Below are 21,969 nucleotides of genomic sequence, written 5' to 3'. Positions count from 1 at the left end.
ATTAGTAAATGATTGCTAATGATTAGTTAAAAGACATATATTATGCAAAATTGACATTTTTCCTCATCAAAGACACACCTGGCGTAGCATTTAGCTTCATTCACTTTAGTTTGATGAAAAACACTTTATCTAGACTGCCCATATTAGCATGAATAAGGCATGTACATTGGCTGCAGCTGAGCCGTTCTTACCTACGAGGCCGGTGGTGTAGCCCTGCTGCTGGAGCCTCTTGGCAAAAGTGGTCTCAGAAGGAGGAAGGCCTCCCGAGCCTCCCAGGAAGAGCAGCACCTGCACCCGACCCTTACTGCCCAGGCCTGAGGACACGGAGAAAAGAGAACATCCAGGCTTGTCTGTTACTAACTGAGTAATACAAAGATGAGAACGTATAATGAGCTTTAAAAACATCACCTTAATTAGGGTAAGCTATTGAGAAACATGGGATTGAGAGAGAGAGCTGGTGCCAATATAGATATTAAAGGTTTTGGAAAATACAGTAACTGATATTTTGTCTGTTATGATTATGATTCTATTTTGGAGATTTCCCAATGGGCCGGTGCCTTGGAGGACTGGTGTGGCTGTTGTACATGTGGCAAGATGGCTGCTGCCTAGAGACCATTGGAACTCTTGTTTTATGCGCTTACGGGCTAAACTATCAGTCAACTGTGGGAATCAAAAGGCCGGAATCGTCACTGAACTGCCGCGTGGATCCGAGATGCGGGATCACATGACCAAAGAGATTTTAGCACGGAGCACTATCGGCGCTTTGGCTGCTTTTACCATTATGCGCCTTAATAATCCGGTGCGCTTTTTTGTGCGCAAAATACAGTATGCTACTTGGCTGCAAAACAAATATGTCTTTGTCAAGTTTTATCAAATGCAATAGCCTGATAGAAAATAGCATTCAGGATAAACCCAGAGCTGATGTTTTGTCCCAGGACAGACAGTGAACTGAGCTGCAGCTAAATCTGCTCCTGAAGAGGACAAGCAGGGCTGTGTTCACAGTCTGTGTAGCAATATGTCTCTTAAAGGTAAGATATGATTGTCCCTAAAGGAAGCTGGTATATGATTACAGTGGGGATTCTTAGGGTGGGCGAGATGGGGAGCCGCCCAGGGCGGCATTGCCTGAGGGGCGGGAGGAGGACGAGATGGCAGGTGCATTGGATGCACTGTGCTACACATCACACCTTCAGTTGTTACACTTCTACAGCCCCGTCATGCAGCCTTCAGCCTCCTGAAGGTTCTACGCCAAAGTAGAAATTCAACACAGAACCGCCATTGTATAAAGCGTGATTCAGCTGCTTTAAAATAGTTGAAAGGTATTATAGGCCAGAACTTCTCAAAGTGTGGGGTGCACCCGTTTGGGGGGTGCAGAGCCGTGCCAAGGGGGGGCATGAGACGTATGGGGAAATGTGCACACATTACACGTGACACAGTGCCAACACAGGGTTAATCTCTAAATATGTCCCTCATGTGTCCTCCTTTGGCCGTCCTTTGGCCGTCCTTTGGCCCCCCTTTGGCCCTCCTCTGGCCCCCAACGCATTTCTGTCCTGTTTCCCTTCACGCTCGTCTGCTCCCTCCCCTTTCTGAGTCTAACTTTTAACTTGCACTGCTACTGACCGTTCATCTGGTGGAAAAGCATATCCCATGCACTTTGTTAAATGTGAAAAATAAGCGCAGCAGTACGAAAGCGCAGAAAGCAGCATGTGTGTGATGGTCGTGGACTTGCGTAAAATGTATCCAGAGGGACCGAGAAGTAACATAAGTGTATCTTCTCCTTGAAACGCCATATTTACCGCACTGAAGCGCCAATTCTGTGCTGTCCTACTGCAAACAGGTGACTGACCTACCCTGTCTATAAAGCTGACCTGCCCTGTCTGCGCAGCTGAAGACATGAGACAAGAAAAGAGGGAGGGGAGCGCACTCAGAGAGGCTCATGTATTTGTAGAGCAGTGAGGCTCTGTGTTGTGCCATTTATTCATAGCTTCATGCATAAACCAAAGAAAGTCAGTCAGTCAGTCAGTCAGTCAGTAAATGACAATAAAAATAAATGTAATTTAGCCTATTCAAACTTGAATTATTACTGTTGTTTCAGGCTAATATATGAGTATATAGTTGCAATGTTTATTGCTCTATGTATCTCTAGGCTTTTGAAAGGGGCATGGATACATTTTTTATCTCCCAAGGGAGGGTGCATCAGAAGTTTGAGAAGCTCTGCAGTAGGCTTCTATGTGAGGCTCCAGTACAGAGTACGTAACCTTTTATATATCTTTCACTACTGTGTAACTGCATAGGCCTATCCATAGCTCATGCAGCCCTGTGTGTTTGGAGGTTCATAGAATCTGAAATGGCTCACCTTTGTGTACAGTTAAAACTATTTTTGGGGATAGAAGTATGTCAAAGGAATAATAGAGGATTTATTGCCGATTTGAGACTTCAACGACCCCCACCCTCCTGTTCTTTCCGCCTACCATCAAACCTCGTGCGGAAGCACACAACCGCTCCGCTGCTACACATGCGTTTGTTTATTAGTGCGACGGATTGCATCCTTTTGTCTATTTCCGTCTCTTCTGAGCAGCTCGAACACAGTCTTTCTCTATCGTCCCGCAGCCATTTTGGTACTGTACACTAAACACACACCGGCATATCAATCACGCATGCGCAGCCAGAGAAACGTGCTGCTATCCTGGGAACGAGCCAGAACGAGTCTGCAGGTGTGCAGTAGGTCGCAAGGAATGATTGACATGTGGGAGAACTACTCACCTGTCCACGCCACAAGGAAATGAGACTCAGATTGCGCGCGAAAAATCCTCTATTATTCCTTTAATTGTCAATTTTATTGAATCCAAAATTAAAACAATTGTTTTGCTGTGTAGATCCTGAGCTGTAGTGTGTAGCTACATACTCCTGATGACACCCAAGAGTGCACAAGACTTCACTGGCATGGAAAGCCTTGTTATAATTCCACTTAATTATGTTTCTAAGGGGGAAAAAAACCTCTTGATACTTAACACTTGATAATACAATCTAGTATTAACGAAAGAGCCTGGAAGAAAAGAGGATCAGAAGAGAGGAGTAGGTACCCGAGCGCAGAGCATATCGGCCGGTCAGGAAGGCGGCGCGACTGGGCGTACACAGAGGAGCAGCAGACAGGTGCTGGGTCAGTTTGACTCCCTCTGAGGCCAGTCTGTCTATGTGAGGTGTCCTACACGAGAGAATTACACAGCTGTGATTGGGCCAAAAAAGTTAGGCAGCAGCAGGCAAAGGCACACAGCACACGGCGCACGGGCAAACAGCAAACGGCACACGGGCGAACAGCACAGGGCACACGGGCTAACAGCACAGGGCACACGGGCAAACAGCACAGGGCACACGGGCTAACAGCACAGGGCACACGGGCAAACAGCACAGGGCACACGGGCTAACAGCACAGGGCACACGGGCGAACAGCACTGGGCACACGGGCGAACAGCACAGGGCACACAGGCTAACAGCACAGGGCACACGGGCGAATAACACACGGCACACGGGCAAACAGCACAGGGCACACGGGCAAACAGCTAATGGCACACGAGCGAACAGCACATGGCACACGGGCGAACAGCACAGGACACACGGGCGAACAGCTAATGGCACACGGGCGAACAGCACAGGGGACACGGGCGAACAGCTAATGGCACACGGGCGAACAGCACTGGGCACACGGGCGAACAGCACAGGGCACACAGGCTAACAACACAGGGCACACGGGCGAATAACACACGGCACACGGGCAAACAGCACAGGGCACACGGGCAAACAGCTAATGGCACACGGGCGAACAGCAAACGGCACAGAGCGAACAGCACATGGCACACGGGCGAACAGCACAGGACACACTGGCGAACAGCTAGTGGTACACGGGCGAACAGCTAATGGCACACGGGCGAACAGCACAGGGCACGCGGGCGAACAGCTAATGGCACACGGGCGAACAGCACAGGGCACACGGGCGAACAGCTAATGGCACACGGGCGAACAGCACTGGGCACACGGGCGAACAGCACAAGGCACACAGGCTAACAGCACAGGGCACACGGGCGAATAACACACGGCACACGGGCAAACAGCAGAGGGCACACGGGCAAACAGCTAATGGCACACGGGCGAACAGCAAACGGCACACGAGCGAACAGCACATGGCACACTGGCGAACAGCTAGTGGTACACGGGCGAACAGCACAGGGCACGCGAGCGAACAGCTAATGGCACACGGGCGAACAGCACAGGGCACGCGGGCGAACAGCTAATGGCACACGGGCGAACAGCACTGGGCACACGGGCGAACGGCTAACGGCACCCGAGCGAACAGCTAGCAGCACACGGGCGAACAGCTAACGGCACACGTTGTTGTTGTTGTTGTTGTTTTATGGCGGTTGGCATCCAATTGTTGCATTACCGCCAGACTTTATTCCTCAGACTTTTCGTAGTCCTCAGACTCTGTCGTAGTCCGTAAAAGTACTCTTTCCATTGCTTTGGTGTTACAAAGCCCATGAGGTCATGATATGTCTTTGTGACTAGAATAGTTGTTGTTGTTGTTGTTGTTGTTGTTGTTTTATGGCGGTTGGCATCCAAGTGTTGCATTACCGCCAGACTTTATTCCTCAGACTTTGTTGTTGTTGTTGTTGTTGTTGTTGTTGTTGTTGTTGTTGTTGTTGTTGTTGTTTTATGGCGGTTGGCATCCAAGTGTTGCATTACCGCCAGACTTTATTCCTCAGACTTTGTCGTAGTCCTCAGACTCTGTCGTAGTCCGTAAAAGTACTCCTTCCATTGCTTTGGTGTTACAAAGCCCATGAGGTCATGATATGTCTTTGTGACTAGAATAGTTGTTGTTGTTTCAGAGACCAACCGGCTTTATTCCAGGGAGACTCCTCATCATCTTCCTCTCCTTCCCCGACGTTCGGTGCTTCCACCGTACAGCTTCATTCTTTAGGCTTCACTCCATAGGCTTTAATATTTCCACTGATGTCGCTGCTTGGTAGCCGTGCGTCTACGAGACTGGACGAGGACAGGAGACCACCCCCACCCCCATCTCGTCACTCTGATCACTCTGACTCCCCACAAGCAGACCCCCATCACTCCGACTCCCATTTAGCGCCTTTAGCCTGTTTTCTATATCTGCCCAATCAAGCTCCTTTGTTCCAAGGAATCTCCCTGCAGCTTTAGCAATGATCCTGATCCTTTCAGTTCTGCTTTGAGTCTGAGCAGCACAGTTTACAACATCCACCATAAAGAGTACAAAATCCTCTCTATCCACAACCAGGGTATTCTCATTAATTCTGGAACCTGCACACTTGGGACCTCCACTCTTGAAACCTTCACACTTCTTGGGAGCCACGCTGGCCTTTCTCATTTCGCCCTGGCTGGGAGCAGCGCTGGCTCCCCTCTCTGTATTTACTCTAAACTCGTTACTTGAAACTTTCTTGACTGCATCTGCATAGGATATACCTTGAGAGACCTTTATTTTCTGCACCTCAGCAGCTCTTTTGCTAAACCTGCATCCCCCGAAGGCAGAGCTATGTTCTTCCCCACAGTTACAGCACTTCAGTTTTGCACCCACGTCACACTTCCCATACTCGTGGTCTCCTGCACATTTACCACATCTTTGCTTCCCTCTACAGACCGCTGCAATATGCCCAAAGCGCTGGCACTTAAAGCAACGCAGGGGCGGCGGAACATATGGCCTGACGCTATAGCACATGTACCCAATGAACACCTTACTAGGCAGGCACCTCCCTTCAAGTGTTACCATTACCGACAAGCTGTCACATCTTACCCCAAACCGGGTCACCTTCAAACGCCTAGCGTCCACCACCGTAACTCCAGTCAAATTCTCCTTAACTTCATCCACAGACGTCGCCGTAGGGACACCTACGATAACCCCTCTGACCGTGTTTCTTTCAGCATCAGACACAAGAATGTCCTTTCCACCCAGACGTTTAGTTCCAATCGCCTTCCGTTGCTGAGCCGCGTTCTTGCACACGACCAGCAGCGAGCCATCTCTACGGACACTCGCACTCTTGATCACTCCCACAGCTACAGTTAGGCTCTTTGACAATGCCACTGAATTCCACTCCTTAAAGGATGCACTATCCTGTGCAAGCTTTATGATCACCTTACAGTCTCTGCTCTCACCCCGGATATCAATAGCTTCAGCCTCATCCTGCTGCTCATTCCCAGAACCCTCGGACGAGCTAAGGGACTTTTTACGTTTCCGGGCACGTGCAGGCAGAAAAGGCTGCTCCTCCACGCCGTCCAGAACATCTTCCATCCCCGATCCACTCTCCTCCGCCATCTCCCGTCTCTCCAGACCGGGTGTTGAGCAAGGTCTCCTCACAGTTTTAGTCCAGGGCTTGTTCTTCCTCAGACCCTTTGGTGTTTTGGTTGTTGAAGACTGGATGAGGAGCAAGAAGTAGAGTGTTGCATTACCGCCAGACTTTATTCCTCAGACTTTGTTGTTGTTTCAGAGACCAACCGGCTTTATTCCAGGGAAACTCTTCTTCATCTTCCTCTCCTTCTTTGAGGTCATGATATGTCTTTGTGACTAGAATAGTTGTTGTTGTTTCAGAGACCAACCGGCTTTATTCCAGGGAGACTCTTCTTCATCTTCCTCTCCTTCTTTGACGTTCGGTGCTTCCACCGTACAGCTTTATTCTTTAGGCTTCATTCTATAGGCTTTAATATTTCCACTGATGTCGCTGCTTGGTAGCCGTGCGTCTACGAGACTGGACGAGGGCAGGAGACCACCCCCATCTCCATCTCGTCACTCTGATCACTCTGACTCCCCACAAGCAGACCCCCATCACTCCGACTCCCATTTAGCGCCTTTAGCCTGTTTTCTATATCTGCCCAATCAAGCTCCTTTGTTCCAAGGAATCTCCCTGCAGCTTTAGCAATGATCCTGATCCTTTCAGTTCTGCTTTGAGTCTGAGCAGCACAGTTTACAACATCCACCATAAAGAGTACAAAATCCTCTCTATCCACAACCAGGGTATTCTCATTAATTCTGGAGCCTGCACACTTGGGACCTCCACTCTTGAAACCTTCACACTTCTTGGGAGCCACGCTGGCCTTTCTCATTTCGCCCTGGCTGGGAGCAGCGCTGGCTCCTCTCGCTGTATTTACTCTAAACTCGTTACTTGAAACTTTCTTGACTGCATCTGCATAGGATATACCTTGAGAGACCTTTATTTTATGCACCTCAGCAGCTCTTTTGCTAAACCTGCATCCCCCGTAGGCAGAGCTATGTTCTTCCCCACAGTTACAGCACTTCAGTTTTGCTCCCACGTCACACTTCCCATACTCGTGATCTCCTGCACATTTACCACATCTTTGCCTCCCTCTACAGACCGCTGCAATATGCCCAAAGCGCTGGCACTTAAAGCAACGCAGGGGCGGTGGAACATATGGCCTAACGTCATGGCACATGAACCCAATGAACACCTTACTAGGCAGGCACCTTCCTTCAAGTGTTACCATTACCGACAAGCTGTCACATCTTACCCCAGACCGGGTCACCTTCAACCGGCTAGCGTCCACCACCGTAGCTCCAGTCAAATTCTCCTTAACTTCATCCACAGACGTCGCCGTAGGGACACCTACGATAACTCCTCTGACCGTGTTTCTTTCAGCATCAGACACAAGAATGTCCTTTCCACCCAGACGTTTAGTTCCAATCGCCTTCCGTTGCTGAGCCGCATCCTTGCACACGACCAGCAGCGAGCCATCTCTAAGGACACTCGCACTCTTGATCACTCCCACAGCTACAGTTAGGCTCTTTGACAATGCCACTTAATTCCACTCCTTAAAGGATGCACCATCCTGTGCAAGCTTTATGATCACCTTACAGTCTCTGCTCTCACCCCGGATATCAATAGCTTCAGCCTCATCCTGCTGCTCATTCCCAGAACCCTCGGACGAGCTAAGGGACTTTTTACGTTTCCGGGCACGTGCAGCCAGAAAAGGCTGCTCCTCCACACCGTCCAGAACGTCTTCGACCACCGATCCACTCTCCTCCGCCATCTCCCGTCTCTCCAGACCGGAGACTAGCTCGTTGTCATAGAATAGTTGTTGTTGTTTCAGAGACCGAACTTATAATAGGCCTCCTGTTGTTGTTGTTGTTGTTGTTGTTGTTGTTGTTTTATGGCGGTTGGCATCCAATTGTTGCATTACCGCCAGACTTTATTCCTCAGACTTTTCGTAGTCCTCAGACTGTCGTAGTCCGTAAAAGAACTCCTTCCATTGCTTTGGTGTTACAAAGCCCATGAGGTCATGATATGTCTTTGTGACTAGAATAGTTGTTGTTGTTTCAGAGACCGACCGGCTTTATTCCAGGGAGACGCTTCTTCATCTTCCTCTCCTTCTTTGACGTTCGGTGCTTCCACCGTACAGCTTTATTCTTTAGGCTTCATTCTATAGGCTTTAATATTTCCACTGATGTCGCTGCTTGGTAGCCGTGCGTCTACGAGACTGGACGAGGACAGGAGACCACCCCCACCCCCATCTCGTCACTCTGATCACTCTGACTCCCCAAAAGCAGACCCCCATCAGTCCGACTCCCATTTAGCGCCTTTAGCCTGTTTTCTATATCTGCCCAATCAAGCTCCTTTGTTCCAAGGAATCTCCCTGCAGCTTTAGCAATGATCCTGATCCTTTCAGTTCTGCTTTGAGTCTGAGCAGCACAGTTTACAACATCCACCATAAAGAGTACAAAATCCTCTCTATCCACAACCAGGGTATTCTCATTAATTCTGGAACCTGCACACTTGGGACCTCCACTCTTGAAACCTTCACACTTCTTGGGAGCCACGCTGGCCTTTCTCATTTCGCCCTGGCTGGGAGCAGCGTTGGCTCCTCTCTCTGTATTTACTCTAAACTCGTTACTTGAAACAGGCCTCCTGTGTTCCTTTATATTTCAGAACTTAAGTATGCTTGGAATGCACAAAATCCCATTTCAAAGCAAGTGAGGGGGTTCAAAGCAAGAGGATCAAAGAAACAAGTGTGAGTGAAGCAACAATACATACAATTCCAGGTATGTTTTAATGTGTGACAATGTTAGAACATGGCTAAGCAGAGTAACACCTGGGCTTTCTTCACCGAGAACTCTTTGATTCCTTTGACATTTCAAATCAGAATGTTGAATTTAATAAAGCACATTGCATTTATAAAAAAAAAAAAAAAAAAAAAAAAAATCAACCATGAGTGAAAGTGAATATTGATTTCACAGACCTGATGGTGTCGTTACCATAACAACCGATGTCCCCAATGCCCAGGTCGTCCACCATCATCAGAACAAAATTAGGAGGACGGTCCTTATCTGGCCCTGTGACATCACTTTCTGTGGCTGAGAGGACAGAGAGGAGCAGAGACGCCCACCACACACACCTGCACCACAAACAAGGATTAAATGCAAATTCTATATCCAAATCTCACAGAATTGTATTATTGTTATTTTTATTTTATGTCCAAATTTATAAGCTCACCACAGTATAGAGGAGTGGGAGAACTATGAGCATAACAACTGACAAAATCTGTTTCTCCATTGTTGCTGTGCAGAGATAAGCTAGCTTGTTTGCAAACAGTAGGGGAGATAAAGGACACTCACTGTTAATTCCAATTGTCATGACACCATCTATATAGTCTCCCATTGATACCCTTGACCTCACACAGTCATATTTGTAATTACAGGACAAAAAAGACTTAACAGTTTCCCCCCCCCCATTTTGGCCACCCACCACATGTCAGGAAAAATATTTAATGACAGAGATGAAGAAGCCCTGCAGAAATACAAACAGTGTAAACTAAGGCTTGTAAAATTTACATAACATAGTTATCCTTAACACAGATAATAACAGTAGAGAACAAACATGGCAGTGTGAGCTAAAGCTGGTACATTCTACATAACACAATTATTTCTAAAGGGGCTACCACACCGCCGCGGTCTAAGTGTCCAGTTTACATTCAAAGTCTATGTAAACGCGCGTCGAGCGCGTAGTGCGTTTCCCGTGGCGCGATTTCTTCGTTTTTGCGGCGCGATTGGTGCGTTTTCTTACGCTCTCGACGCTTTGAGCACGCTTATGAGGCGGCCGAGGCGACCAAAGCGGCTAGCGCGACGTGCTCAGATTTGTTCAGGTCTCTGCAGCAGATGCGCCGCAGCCGCTGCAGCAGCCAATCAGAGCTGACGCTCCAGTGACGTACGTACGTATATTTCCCCTCGCATTTTCAGTTTTCCCCGTGGAATTCCCCAAGAAGAGCCACTTCTTCCTTCTTCGTCAACAATGGCAGACGAAAGACTGATTGTGGCTGTTTGTGGGAGAAAGGAGCTGTACAATTATAAACTTTACAAAATGGTGAAACTTGGGACAAATAGGCAAAATGATCAAATCTGAAATATAATGGTGTTCACTACATTTTATAAAATGTAAATAATATAAACTGTCATATAGAATATTTTTGATTTATTGTCCGTTGTGTTTATGTGAAGTCTGTAAAAGTGCAGTTTCTCCAGACATTGTGCAAGTAATGAAAATGTTGCGGGCAGTGAAACTGTGTCATGTTGCACAAGCTCCGCCCACTGCTACAATTATCTACTTTGGGGTTGTACTTCTCTCTGTTCTTCTTTAGACAAAAGTCCATCAAGTTAAACTGTCACTGCTCACTAGGGCTGAACGATTTGGAGAAATAATCTAATTGCGATTTTTTTCCTCCCCCAATATTGCGATTGCAATTCAATTTTTTTTTTATTGTATCCTGCTTTTTTTGTAAGAAAACTTAATGAATGACTTAAATAAGACCAACACAATATTAGATATATTTAGTGTAAAATATTCTTGCCCACATTTTACATTTTTTATACATGCTGTCAGAATGACATGAATCACTGAGACGAAAGCACGTGTACTGCTTCTGTGATTGGCCGAAACCCCATGCGGGTTGGGTTTGTTTTGGTCCTTCTTCCGGGTAGCGCTAGCTCCGCCGGCGCTAGCTCCGCACAGGGATGGCGGGGGCGCCATCCCTGCATCCTCTGCATCCTTAAGGGTGATGTCACAGATCAAGTTACTGGTCAGATCTGCGGAGAGGCGAGGAATAAATATGTGACTGAACGTGGCCAATCCAGTTACATGTCTACCCGGAGACATTTTGAGTTATTCACAGATTCTGAAAGTGTGAATTCAAAGCTTTCCAATGATGTCTCACTCATGTAGATCTGATAATATTTGAGTAAGTTGTGGTCATTTGAATGTATACAACTCTCAAACCCATTCACTGAGAAAACGGCTTCCAAAGTTTCTCACCGGAGTGAGCCCAGAGTCACAGGGGGGCTCATTTGCATCTCATTGAGATAAGCCCTCCCCCCTGTCACACTGACACCACCTCCCCCTACAGCTGTCACTGAAGACTCAAGAGGAGTGTTGTTATTGATGGTAACTGGACTTGAATCAGAATTAGAAGTTACTATATTAAAATGGAAATACTTGGATTACAAAAGGCCCTGAATAGAATCAAAGAATCAGAATGAGAATAGGGTTCATTGCATTTGTCGGTAAACATAATTCACAGGTGATTCAGTGCACCAACAATGGTGCACTGAATGATTCAACACAAACAACAAAAGATAAGATAAGATAGCCTTTAATGTTACAACGCAGTAGATACAGGGGGAAAGGACAGATAATTTATAGGAAGTTTAAAAAACACCCTCAATAGAAGAACTCTTATAAACAGATGCCAGGGCCAGGTATACAAACTGCAACATATGAGATAATAGACATCATAGGTACACCATCAGAGTCCAATTACGTCCGCAGCCTCTTTTGCACATTCGTCTTCTGTGCTGTGACTCTCGGCGCTGGGCATGTGATGTCTTTTGCCTCGTCAGCACAGAAAGGCCTGATTTTTTCATGCAGGTAGGTCTGCCTGTCAATGTTCAATCCAGGTGGGACCAGGACATGGAGATTGTCAACCGGAGGCAGAACAGCTGTAGTGCGTAGTAGCTGAAATTCCACTGGTTCTGCTCCACAGTGACTTTTCGCAAGCACCACACCTGGTCTCTTGGCATCAAAGCTGTAAGCAAATAACAGAACATTTAAGAAATGGCTAACTATTTCACATGAAACACTCATTAACTAATTTTTTTTGTTTGAATATAAATACCTGAAGTGCTGATAGCTCTTGATCTTTGGAAGCCGTCTGAAGAAGGGACTCAGATGCTTCTGCCAGTCGAAGTTCTTGACGAACACTTTGCCATCCGCCGTTCCAACAAGCTGTGGGATATTCAGGTGACTCTCAGGAGAGCTGTTTTCCACTACCTGATGACAAGGGCGACAATGTAAAAAATATCTGCACTGAAGTTTTGCCAGGCTAATGTTTACACATTACAGTAGTCAAATAACATAAACTAACCTTAGCGATGTCTTCCAAAGTGTCAACCCTGGTCTTCATGTATGCTTGCTTGATAAGTCCAAAGCCACAATCAGGGGAGAATTTCGTGTGGCCAGCAATGAGGAAGTGGATGTCCATTGTGTGGTGAAGCTTGTGTCCAACACGCCAGGCAGCATACCACAACATGAAATTGTTTTTGTTTTGGCCACTGCAGTTGTCACAATGAAGATCCACGTATTTTTCTCCAACCCCGAAGTTGTTGAAGAAATGATGCATGTAGCTTATGACTTCATTGCTTCCCTTACTTGACGACATGCCTTCGTCAATCAGGAAATTGACCTGCTTTTGCATCCCTTCACAGGAGACACCAAAAAGGCCACATTTTCGTGGAGTCAGGAAATACATTGGCCCCGGCTGCAGAGGGTTTGAGGGAAAGTGTATCTGTAGTTGACAGAGAGAGAGAAAGGAGATTAGATTAATACATATGACATTTGATTAAGACGTATATGTCTCTATAATTGCTATTCTGCATTTGCACTATTAGTAGTACCTGCTGTGTAAAGTCGAAGCTGTAATGCATCCTGATGTCTTTGCTTGCTGGCGGTGAGGGTCCGAAAGACAGCACATTAGATTCTGTTGTCAGTCTGCAGGCAGCAATCAAAGTGTTGTAAAAAGTCCTCTCACTTTGCACAAGGGCAAGATGATGCACTTGCTTCTGGACAACTTCAGATTTTCTTTCATCTGGGACATTTGCACTTCGTATCAGCTGCTCGTTGTTGCTCTGACACTGCCAACAGAGATCTGTGCGTGGCCTGCAGCTTCTGATGTGTGGGAGAAGCTGTTTCCACAATGATCTGAAGCTTGATTTACAAACTGCAGGCTCACCTAAAAAACAGATGTTGCTTATGGTTAATTATACTCTAATCATTAAAACATGAAAATCACCAAAATCATTTTTTACACTTACCAAGCTCTTTAGCAGCCTTCACGTAGAGACGCCAAACTGAGGCCTTAGTCACATGGGTTGGGAGCAACTTCACATGCCAGTCCTTATGGCCAGGATGTCGACCAGGTAGCATTATGGAATGGACTTCTGCATAGTTTTTGATAAACTCTACAACGGTGTGAATCACTTCATGGCTGATGAACCTGCGTGAACGTGGCTGTGGCTGTGCGCGCTTCTTCCTCAACCGTGGTGTTGCTCCATTTTCATCATAGTGTTTAATTATGTCAGTCAGGGTGTCTTTGCCAATTCTGAAAAGGGGGAAAAAAAGGATTAGGGTTGACAGTAATATGGGAATAACACGCTTCACGTGGCTAGCTAGCTTGTGATATCATGGCTCACCAGGTTTAGACCAAAACAGGCACTCACAACACAAACACGACCACAACAGCACACCAAAACATAACTTTCAAGCGTGTTTGTGATGCCATTTATTCTGCATTATTCACATTCTGACGTTTACGTCGTATTTAAGACTTAAAATGCGGAGGAGCGGGACACGGCCGGGGCTAGCGGCGCTACGTGGCTAGCTAGCTTGTGATGGCTCAACAAAACAGGCACTCACAACACAAACACGACCACAACAGCACACCAAAACATAACTTTCAAGCGTGTTTGTGATGCCATTTATTCTGCATTATTCACATTCTGACGTTTACGTCGTATTTAAGACTTAAAATGCGGAGGAGCGGGACACGGCCGGGGCTAGCGGCGCTACGTGGCTAGCTAGCTTGTGATGGCTCAACAAAACAGGCACCTACAACACAAACACGACCACAACAGCACACCAAAACAGGCGTATTTAATATTAATCATTACTTACGCCATGAGGAACAGGAAAGTACTTCTGCAGACTTCCATGCCTCCTATGAAAAAGCTTGTCCGGGCAAACTTGCGCTTCTTCTGGGGCTTTTTCGTGGACGTCGTCAGCTCAGAAGTTACGACAGAACGTCTGTTTGCTTCCATATGTCCGATAATCCTCATATCCTGCCACTCTCTTTCTGCTGCTAATGAGTCGCTCCGTAGCTTGTACATGAGTTCTGGAGTGAGTTTCCCGCTACACAATTTGCTTGAGAGTAGAGAATTTTCTTTTCTTCTTGAGTAACATTTGCAGTCAAAGTTACGGAGCGATAGCAGAAGGATCCATTTTTCAACTGATGTTACACAGCGCGTGTTGCTCCCTGTGTTGCTGCTTATCAAGTAGCCATGCGGCTGGCGGCTCAGCCCATTGGCTGACTACAATAGCGCAGCTGTTCATATGGAAATGCGGTCACACCCCTCTGCACGTCCAGAGAGCGCCCGAAAACACCACATTTTAAACGGCTTTATTTATGCTTTTAATGCTGCAAATACTGTTATCTGATACATCGAATGGCTGGTCCATATCTTCAACTAGCACATTCTGCAAAAAAACGAAAATCACAAATTTGGGGAAAAAAAAGTAAAATGGTGTTTTTCTCAGTTTCACCGAGGCCGACATGGTCCGACAATTCCGGTGGCGAGTCACATATATGCAAATTTGATTTGTTTAATACTGTGCAGTCAGTGGAACATTTCAGGCACAGCACTTACATATCCATGGAGACAACTAGTAGAAAAGTTGCCTCGTTAACCTTTTACGGTAATAGATTAGTCATTGAATCAAACGCTAACACCATACAGTATATGAACTGGCACCGTCGTACTCCAGTGGGTAAGTCCAGCCTCTTGACCCCAGCGTTAATGTTGTGAAGGTAGCAGACATAAGGTTAAGAATAATACAAAAATCCAAGTTAATAATACAATAATCCCGTCAAAAATTATGTTTCCCCACGGAGACAATTGTACACTGGTCTCCCAAAGACAGACCGCAGGCCACATCCAGGCCGCAAGACGATTTGGACTGGCCCGGAGGTTAATCTCTCAAAGGCCACCACAACTATGGTAAGATTCCTGATAAGACTATCTTCAGTTGTATGGCTTTCATATAAAGACTTACAATAGCCACTAGTTCAACGTGAGATTTAAACCCGTCTCAGAGTTCTCAGTCAGGGTGCACTTTGCCATACACGAAAACCAAGACCATGAAGCAAACCGTTCTGGGATGCTTGTTTGTATTGTATTTTATACATATACAATAAACACATTCATAGGCGGAAAAGCCTATGAATACTATTTAAAAAAATGAAATACTATTTAAAAAAGAAAGCAGCGCTTCTATTATCGCGGCGCTCTGCGCTACTTTGCGACAGCTCCGCCGTGACCTGAGAGCCCGGTTCATCTGAAAAACTGCTCTGTCAAAGCAGGACCGTGTGATGCTGGAAATAACAGCTTCATTAATGATTTGGTGTAACATGCATAAGGACCGTGTGCTCCGCGTGTTTGGAAGTCCACTCGACAACGAGGAACGTGCCGCGGGACCGGAGAAATGCGTGTTTCCAGGCTTCATTGTTGCTTGAAAGATCTGCGGTACGTGCGGGATGTGTATGGAAAGCCATGTACGGGTTGTCCCACGTGTCTGGTTATTAAAGATGGACCGCGGTCTCGTCCCGGGACAGCTCAATTCTCCATGAATATGTGTGATTGTGAATAGTCCTACTTTGGTCCTGTTTAGTCCTGGTTTAGTCCTGGTTTAAACCTGTTTTAGTCCTGGTTTAGTCCTGCTCTGCTCCTGCTTTAGTTCTGGTTTAAACCTGTTTTAGTCCTGGTTTAGACCTAGGGTTGCCAACCAAATTATGGGTGGTTTTGATTTGTCCCGTCCGGTACAGCTCCAGTCCCGTATTCCAATCACAGCCTCGCCGGCCAATAATTGGCTACTGCAAATGTGCTACGCAGACATTTACCACGCGCCTCTCCAAGCTCCACTTCCTGGAATTACCGTGACAGACGCGCGTCTCAGCCAATCTGCGCGCAGCAGCCTAGATTGAATTTAAATACCTGGCCTCGTTCTCTGACTGCCACCGCCAGCTCAAGTATTATTCATATCCATAGAGGGAAACAGAAGTTAAAGCGTTTGAAAGCGTGTTCAGTTCAGTTCAGTGTCTGCAGCATATGGTTATAGTCTAATGCTAACATGACATTTGAGAGAAACTTAATAATAATTGTCTTCACTATTCCCATGAACAATACATCCCAGCAAGTACAGTAGTGGTTTGCCAAAATTACACTGAAATTAGTAGGTTTATGGTATGGCTAATGAAACCTTGTAATTTCTGTAATTATTGTTGGTCAGCTGTTAGCGTGCACGTGCACCTGGAAGAGAGTGTCCCTCATTTGGGGTTGAAATAGTTGGCAACCCTATTTAGACCTGTTTAGTCCTGGTGTTAGTACTGGTTTAGACCTGCTTTAGACCTGTTTTTGTCCTGGTTTAGACCTGTTTTAGTCCTGGTGTTAGTACTGGTTTAGACCTGCTTTAGACCTGTTTTAGTCCTGGTTTAGACCTGTTTTAGTCCTGCTTTAGTCCTGCTTTAGACCCGCTTTAGACCCGTTTTAGTCCTGGTTTAAACCTGTTTTAGTCCTGCTTTAGACCTGCTTTAGACTTGCTTTAGACCTGTTTTAGTCCTGCTTTAGACCTGCTTTAGTCCTGCTTTAGTCCTGCTTTAGTCCTGCTTTAGTCCTGCTTTAGACCTGCTTTAGACCTGCTTTAGACCTGCTTTAGTCCTGCTTTAGACCTGCTTTAGTCCTGCTTTGGACCTGCTTTAGTCCTGCTTTAGTCCTGTTTTAGTCCTGCTTTAGTCCTGCTTTAGACCTGCTTTAGACCTGCTTTAATCCTGCTTTAGTCCTGCTTTAGTCCTGCTTTAGACCTGCTTTAGTCCTCCTTTAGACCTGCTTTAGTCCTGTTTTAGTCCTGCTTTAGTCCTGCTTTAGACCTGCTTTAGTCCTGCTTTAGACCTGCTTTAGTCCTGCTTTAGTCCTGCTTTAGACCTGCTTTAGTCCTGCTTTAGACCTGCTTTAGTCCTGTTTTAGTCCTGCTTTTGACCTGCTTTAGACCTGCTTTAGTCCTGTTTTAGACCTGCTTCAAACCTGCTTTAGTCCTGCTTTTGACCTGCTTTAGTCCTGCTTTAGTCCTGCTTTAGTCCTGACTATCAAAGCTTATGAAAGACAAGCAAGCTCAAGTGTTTCATTAAAGCTCAGATGATGAAAAGAACTAGGCCTATAGTAAGTCTGAGTATTAGTGTTTTGTTCCTGGTTTAAAGTTGAAAGGCCTGTTTAAAGAGGACTTACTCCAGTTGTTTTTATTTAAGAGGTCATATATTGCAAAAACAGATTGATTATTTTGAATTCATATTTATTTATTTGTTTATATCACATATGTATTTTCAAGGCCACATATTATTCATTTTTATGATTAATTTGAGTTCAAATTAAGACAATGCCTGAGAATTTAAAGGCGCAATGGACGATTTTTCGGCGATTTGAGAACTCAGGCGGAAGTGCGCATGCGCACTCCCCGTGTGGACTGATACAACACACACGTGCGTTTGTTTATTAGCGCGACGGATCGCATCGCATCTCTTGTCTCCCGTAGATTTCGGTCTCTTATGAGTCAACTCGAACTGTCTTTCTCCGTCTTGATTTTGTCCCGTACACTGAGGGAACTATATGTGACTCGCCACGAGAATTGTCGGACCATGTCGGCCTCGGTGAAACTGAGAAAAACAGCATTTTACTTTTTTTTCCCCAAATTTGTGATTTTCGTTTTTTTGCAGAATGTGCTAGTTGAAGTTATGAATAAGCCCCTGTGTGCTTCAGATAACACTATTGGTTGTCTTAAACGTATACATTAAGCTGTTAAAAATGTGGAGTTTTCGGGTCTTTTTCCTGCTCTCCTGGGGGGCGTCACCTTTTTCTAGCCAACGTGTTGTTTACATTTTCCACCAATCAGCTGTGATCCGCATGGCTACAGCTGCGTGCTCTGCGTGCTCCTCTCCTTACTCCTCTCCTTACTCCAGACCGTCTGCAGAGCACAGTCTTCAGAGCTTACATTTCCTGGACTACATTGGAACGGAACTGTTTACTCAGGTACACTTTTACTTTACTACTAAATTATTGCTTTAACGCTGTGTTTTAAGGCGGTCTCGTGATCACTTTAGAATCTTACTTGTCTGCTCCGGTGGAGCTAATGCTAAGCTAACATGTTGCTTCAGTGCACTCTGCAATACGGGCTTAATGTGACTACTTGCTGTTATCACCATGTTATCGGGTTATTTTTCGGCGTGGGTTAGCCCGCGGGTTGTGTGGGTCGTGCTTTGTGTGTGTTTTATGGTGCTAAACCGGCTGTTAGCCCCACAGCCCGGAGCTAAACGCAGCTATTCGGAGCTAAGTTGTAAGCTAAACTTTGCTATGTTATCGGGTTATTTTTCGGCGTTTTGTCTGTACAAATTATATACTTATGTAGTATTTCTTGACCCGTGGGTCGTGCTTTGTGTGTGTTTTATGGTGCTAAACCGGTTATTAGCGCGCAGTGTTATCTCAAGTGAGCTAGCTAGCATCGCTAGCCGAGGGCAGATGTCCCAATATCTCCGCGTTTTGCATCTTAAATACACCGTTAACGTCACAATGTGAACTGTTATCTGTGAAGCGTGTTATTCCCATATTACTGTTAACCCTAATCCTTTTTTTCCCCTTTTCAGAATTGGCAAAGACACCCTGACTGACATGACCTGTCTCTACATGAAGTCTGCTAAGGAGCGTGGTAAGTGTAAAACATTATTTTGGTGATTTTCGTGTTTTAATGATTAGAGTATAATTAACCATAAGCAACATCTGTTTTTCAGGTGAGCCTGCAGTTTGTAAATCAAGCTTCAGATCACTGTGGAAACAGCTTCTCCCACACATCAGAAGCTGCAGGCCACGCACAGATCTCTAACAGAATCTAATGGGCTGTCTTTCGGACCCTCACCGCCAGCAAGCAAAGACTTCAGGATGCATTACAGCTTTGACTTTGCACAGCAGGTACTAATGATAGTGCAAATGCAGAATAGCAATTATAGAGACATATACGTCTTAATCAAATGTCATATGTATTAATCTAATCTCCTTTCTCTCTGTCTACTACAGATACACTTTCCGTCCAACCCTCTGCAGACGGGGCCAAGCTTCACTACACAATGGACATCCACTTCCTCATTGCTGGCCACACCAAATTCTCCCCTGATTGCGGCTTTGGACTTATCAAGCGAGCATACATGAAGACCAGGGTTGACACTTTGGAAGACATCGCTGAGGTTAGTTTATATTATTTGACTACTGTAATGTGTAAACATTAGCCTGGCAAAACTTCAGTGCTGCTCTCTGCTTAAGATATGTTTCTTCTGTTCTCATTTTTTTACAGTGTCGCCCTTGTCATCAGGTAGTGGAAAACAGCTCTCCTGAGTCTCACCTCAATATCCCACTTCTTCAGACGGCTTCCAAAGATCAAGAGTTATCAGCACTTCAGGTATTTATATTGAAACTCTCACATTGTGTTAAAAAAAATAAATAGTTAATGAGTGTTTTATGTGAAATAGTTAGCCATTTCTTAAATGTCCTGTTATTTGTTTACAGCTTTGATGCCAAGAGCCGAGAGTCACAGCACAGACGAGTGCACAGACGTAGAAGAGGATGAGGATGTGATCTCTGATGTAATTGGACTCTGGTGGTGTACATATCATATCTATTATCTCATATATTCAAAGCCATGGACCCGTTGCAGTTCGTATACCTGGCCCTGGCATCTGTTTATAAGAGTTCTTCTATTGAGAGTGTTTTTTAAACTTCCTATAAATTATCTGTCCTTTCCCCCTGTATCTACTGCGTTGTAACATTAAAGGCTATTTTATCTTATCTTTTTGTTGTTTGTGTTGAATCATTCAGTGCACCATTGATGGTGCACTGAATCACCTGTGAATTATGTTTATCGACAAATGCAATGAACACTATTCTGATTCTGATTCTTTGATTCTATTCAGGGCCTTTTGTAATCCAAGTATTTCCATTTTAATATAGTAACTTCTAATTCTGATTCAAGTCCAGTTACCATCAATAACAACACTCCTCTTGAGTCTTCAGTGACAGCTGTAGGGGGAGGTGGTGTCAGTGTGACAGGGGGAGGGCTTATCTCAATGAGATGCAAATGAGCCCCGCCCCCCTGTGACTCTGGGCTCACTCCGGTGAGAAACTTTGGAAGCCGTTTTCTCAGTGAATGGGTTTGAGAGTTGTTTACATTCAAATGACCACAACTTACTCAAATATTATCATTGGAAAGCTTTGAATTCACACTTTCAGAATCTGTGAATAACTCAAAATGTCTCCGGGTAGACATGTAACTGGGTTTCATACGGCCGGTCACATATTATGATAGATCCATGCGCTTAGACACGCGGAACCGTGCGGCTCGTGGGGACAAACCGCACGCGGCTGCAGGTGAGCGGTAGGTGCGTTTTATGACACGTGGCAGAACTAATTGTCCGTCCACGCCACGAGGAAATAAGACTCAGATTTTGGTCAAAAAAAATAGTCCATTCAACCTTTAATGTTCAAATAAAATAATTTTCATTGAATCATCAATTAGGTTACGTTCTATTTTTCAACTAATAATGAGTGCGGGGTCACTCATGGTATGACAAAAAGGCTCAGGGGTAAACAAGACAAAAAAGGTTGGGAACCACTGGTCTAGAGGGGGATAAACCAGTCATAAACCAGGCTGTAACGCGTGCTGCGGCTAACACGGGGAGGACACTCTTTGTTTCATGACTTTGGACGTGTTTAGGTTAGTTTAGCTCTTTGAATCTCTGCTGCACAAAGTGAACTCACCGTTGCATCGCGCAGACGCTGCTCCGCTCCGGGATGAACGCGTCCTTATGACGATCGTGCGGCTCTTCCTGATACCGTAACACACTGGTGACGGCGCACACACATCTGCGCATGTCTACCGTAATGTGGGCTGTAGATGGGCAGCTATATCAAGTAGTAGTACCTGTAGTAAGATAAGATAAGATATTCCTTTATTGTCCCACATGGGGAAATTTCATTGGTGCAACGCAGTAGTAGAGGTACTGTATTTATTTTTAGTAGGCCTAACTAGTACTCATTTATTTTGAATTTATTTACACATTTATTTTAAAGCGGTTTGATTTGATTAGGCAGTCTGTGCCTAATCCTACTCTTTCCAGACTACCACTAGTTTAGCTGCAGTAGTGGAAAGTAACGAAGTACAAAAGTGCATTAATAAGAATACATATTTTTTTATTGAGGATACGTTTTACTTTTACTTCTGAGAGCAGGATTCTATGCCGCTACATTTGAAGTACTTTTCTTCTCTTTTTGAGACTACTTGAGAGTTTTGAGGGGTTATTTTTTTTTTAAAGCTGGTTTCTTCTTCCACCACTGCGTAGCTGTGTTAAAACCATAACCTTATATACTAGGCTACTTTATGTTAAATGTTAATGCAAAACCATTCTTCTACCTGGGCCAACATTGGGGTTATAAAGTATTATTTTAAATGAAAACTAAATAAGATATGATAAGACAACCTTTATTTTTCCCACAGTGGGGAAATTCCACTGGAAGAAGCAAATGTTGGAACATGT

At 45.3% G+C, this 21,969-nt stretch overlaps 1 protein-coding gene across 1 annotated transcript in view; it reads right to left on the bottom strand.

The window, feature by feature from the left end:
• arsh (arylsulfatase H) overlaps positions 1-21,268 on the bottom strand; it is a 56,746-nt gene extending 35,478 nt beyond the window's left edge. Inside the window, exons 1-4 of the mRNA XM_072444239.1 lie at positions 21,194-21,268; positions 9,265-9,420; positions 3,081-3,202; positions 192-314 (exon numbers count right to left, since the gene is read on the bottom strand). Of these exons, the coding sequence (XP_072300340.1) occupies positions 192-314; positions 3,081-3,202; positions 9,265-9,420; positions 21,194-21,201 (409 nt within the window). The 5' untranslated portion in view covers positions 21,202-21,268. The remainder of the gene's footprint in view (positions 1-191; positions 315-3,080; positions 3,203-9,264; positions 9,421-21,193) is intronic.
• Between the last annotated feature and the right edge of the window lie 701 nt (positions 21,269-21,969).

This window comes from Eucyclogobius newberryi, unplaced genomic scaffold (genome assembly GCF_026437365.1).
Source record: "Eucyclogobius newberryi isolate DKJ021-1_F unplaced genomic scaffold, fEucNew1.0.hap1 SCAF_14, whole genome shotgun sequence".
Classification (NCBI taxonomy): domain Eukaryota; kingdom Metazoa; phylum Chordata; class Actinopteri; order Gobiiformes; family Gobiidae; genus Eucyclogobius; species Eucyclogobius newberryi.
This window is presented reverse-complemented; position numbering and strand designations above follow the sequence as displayed.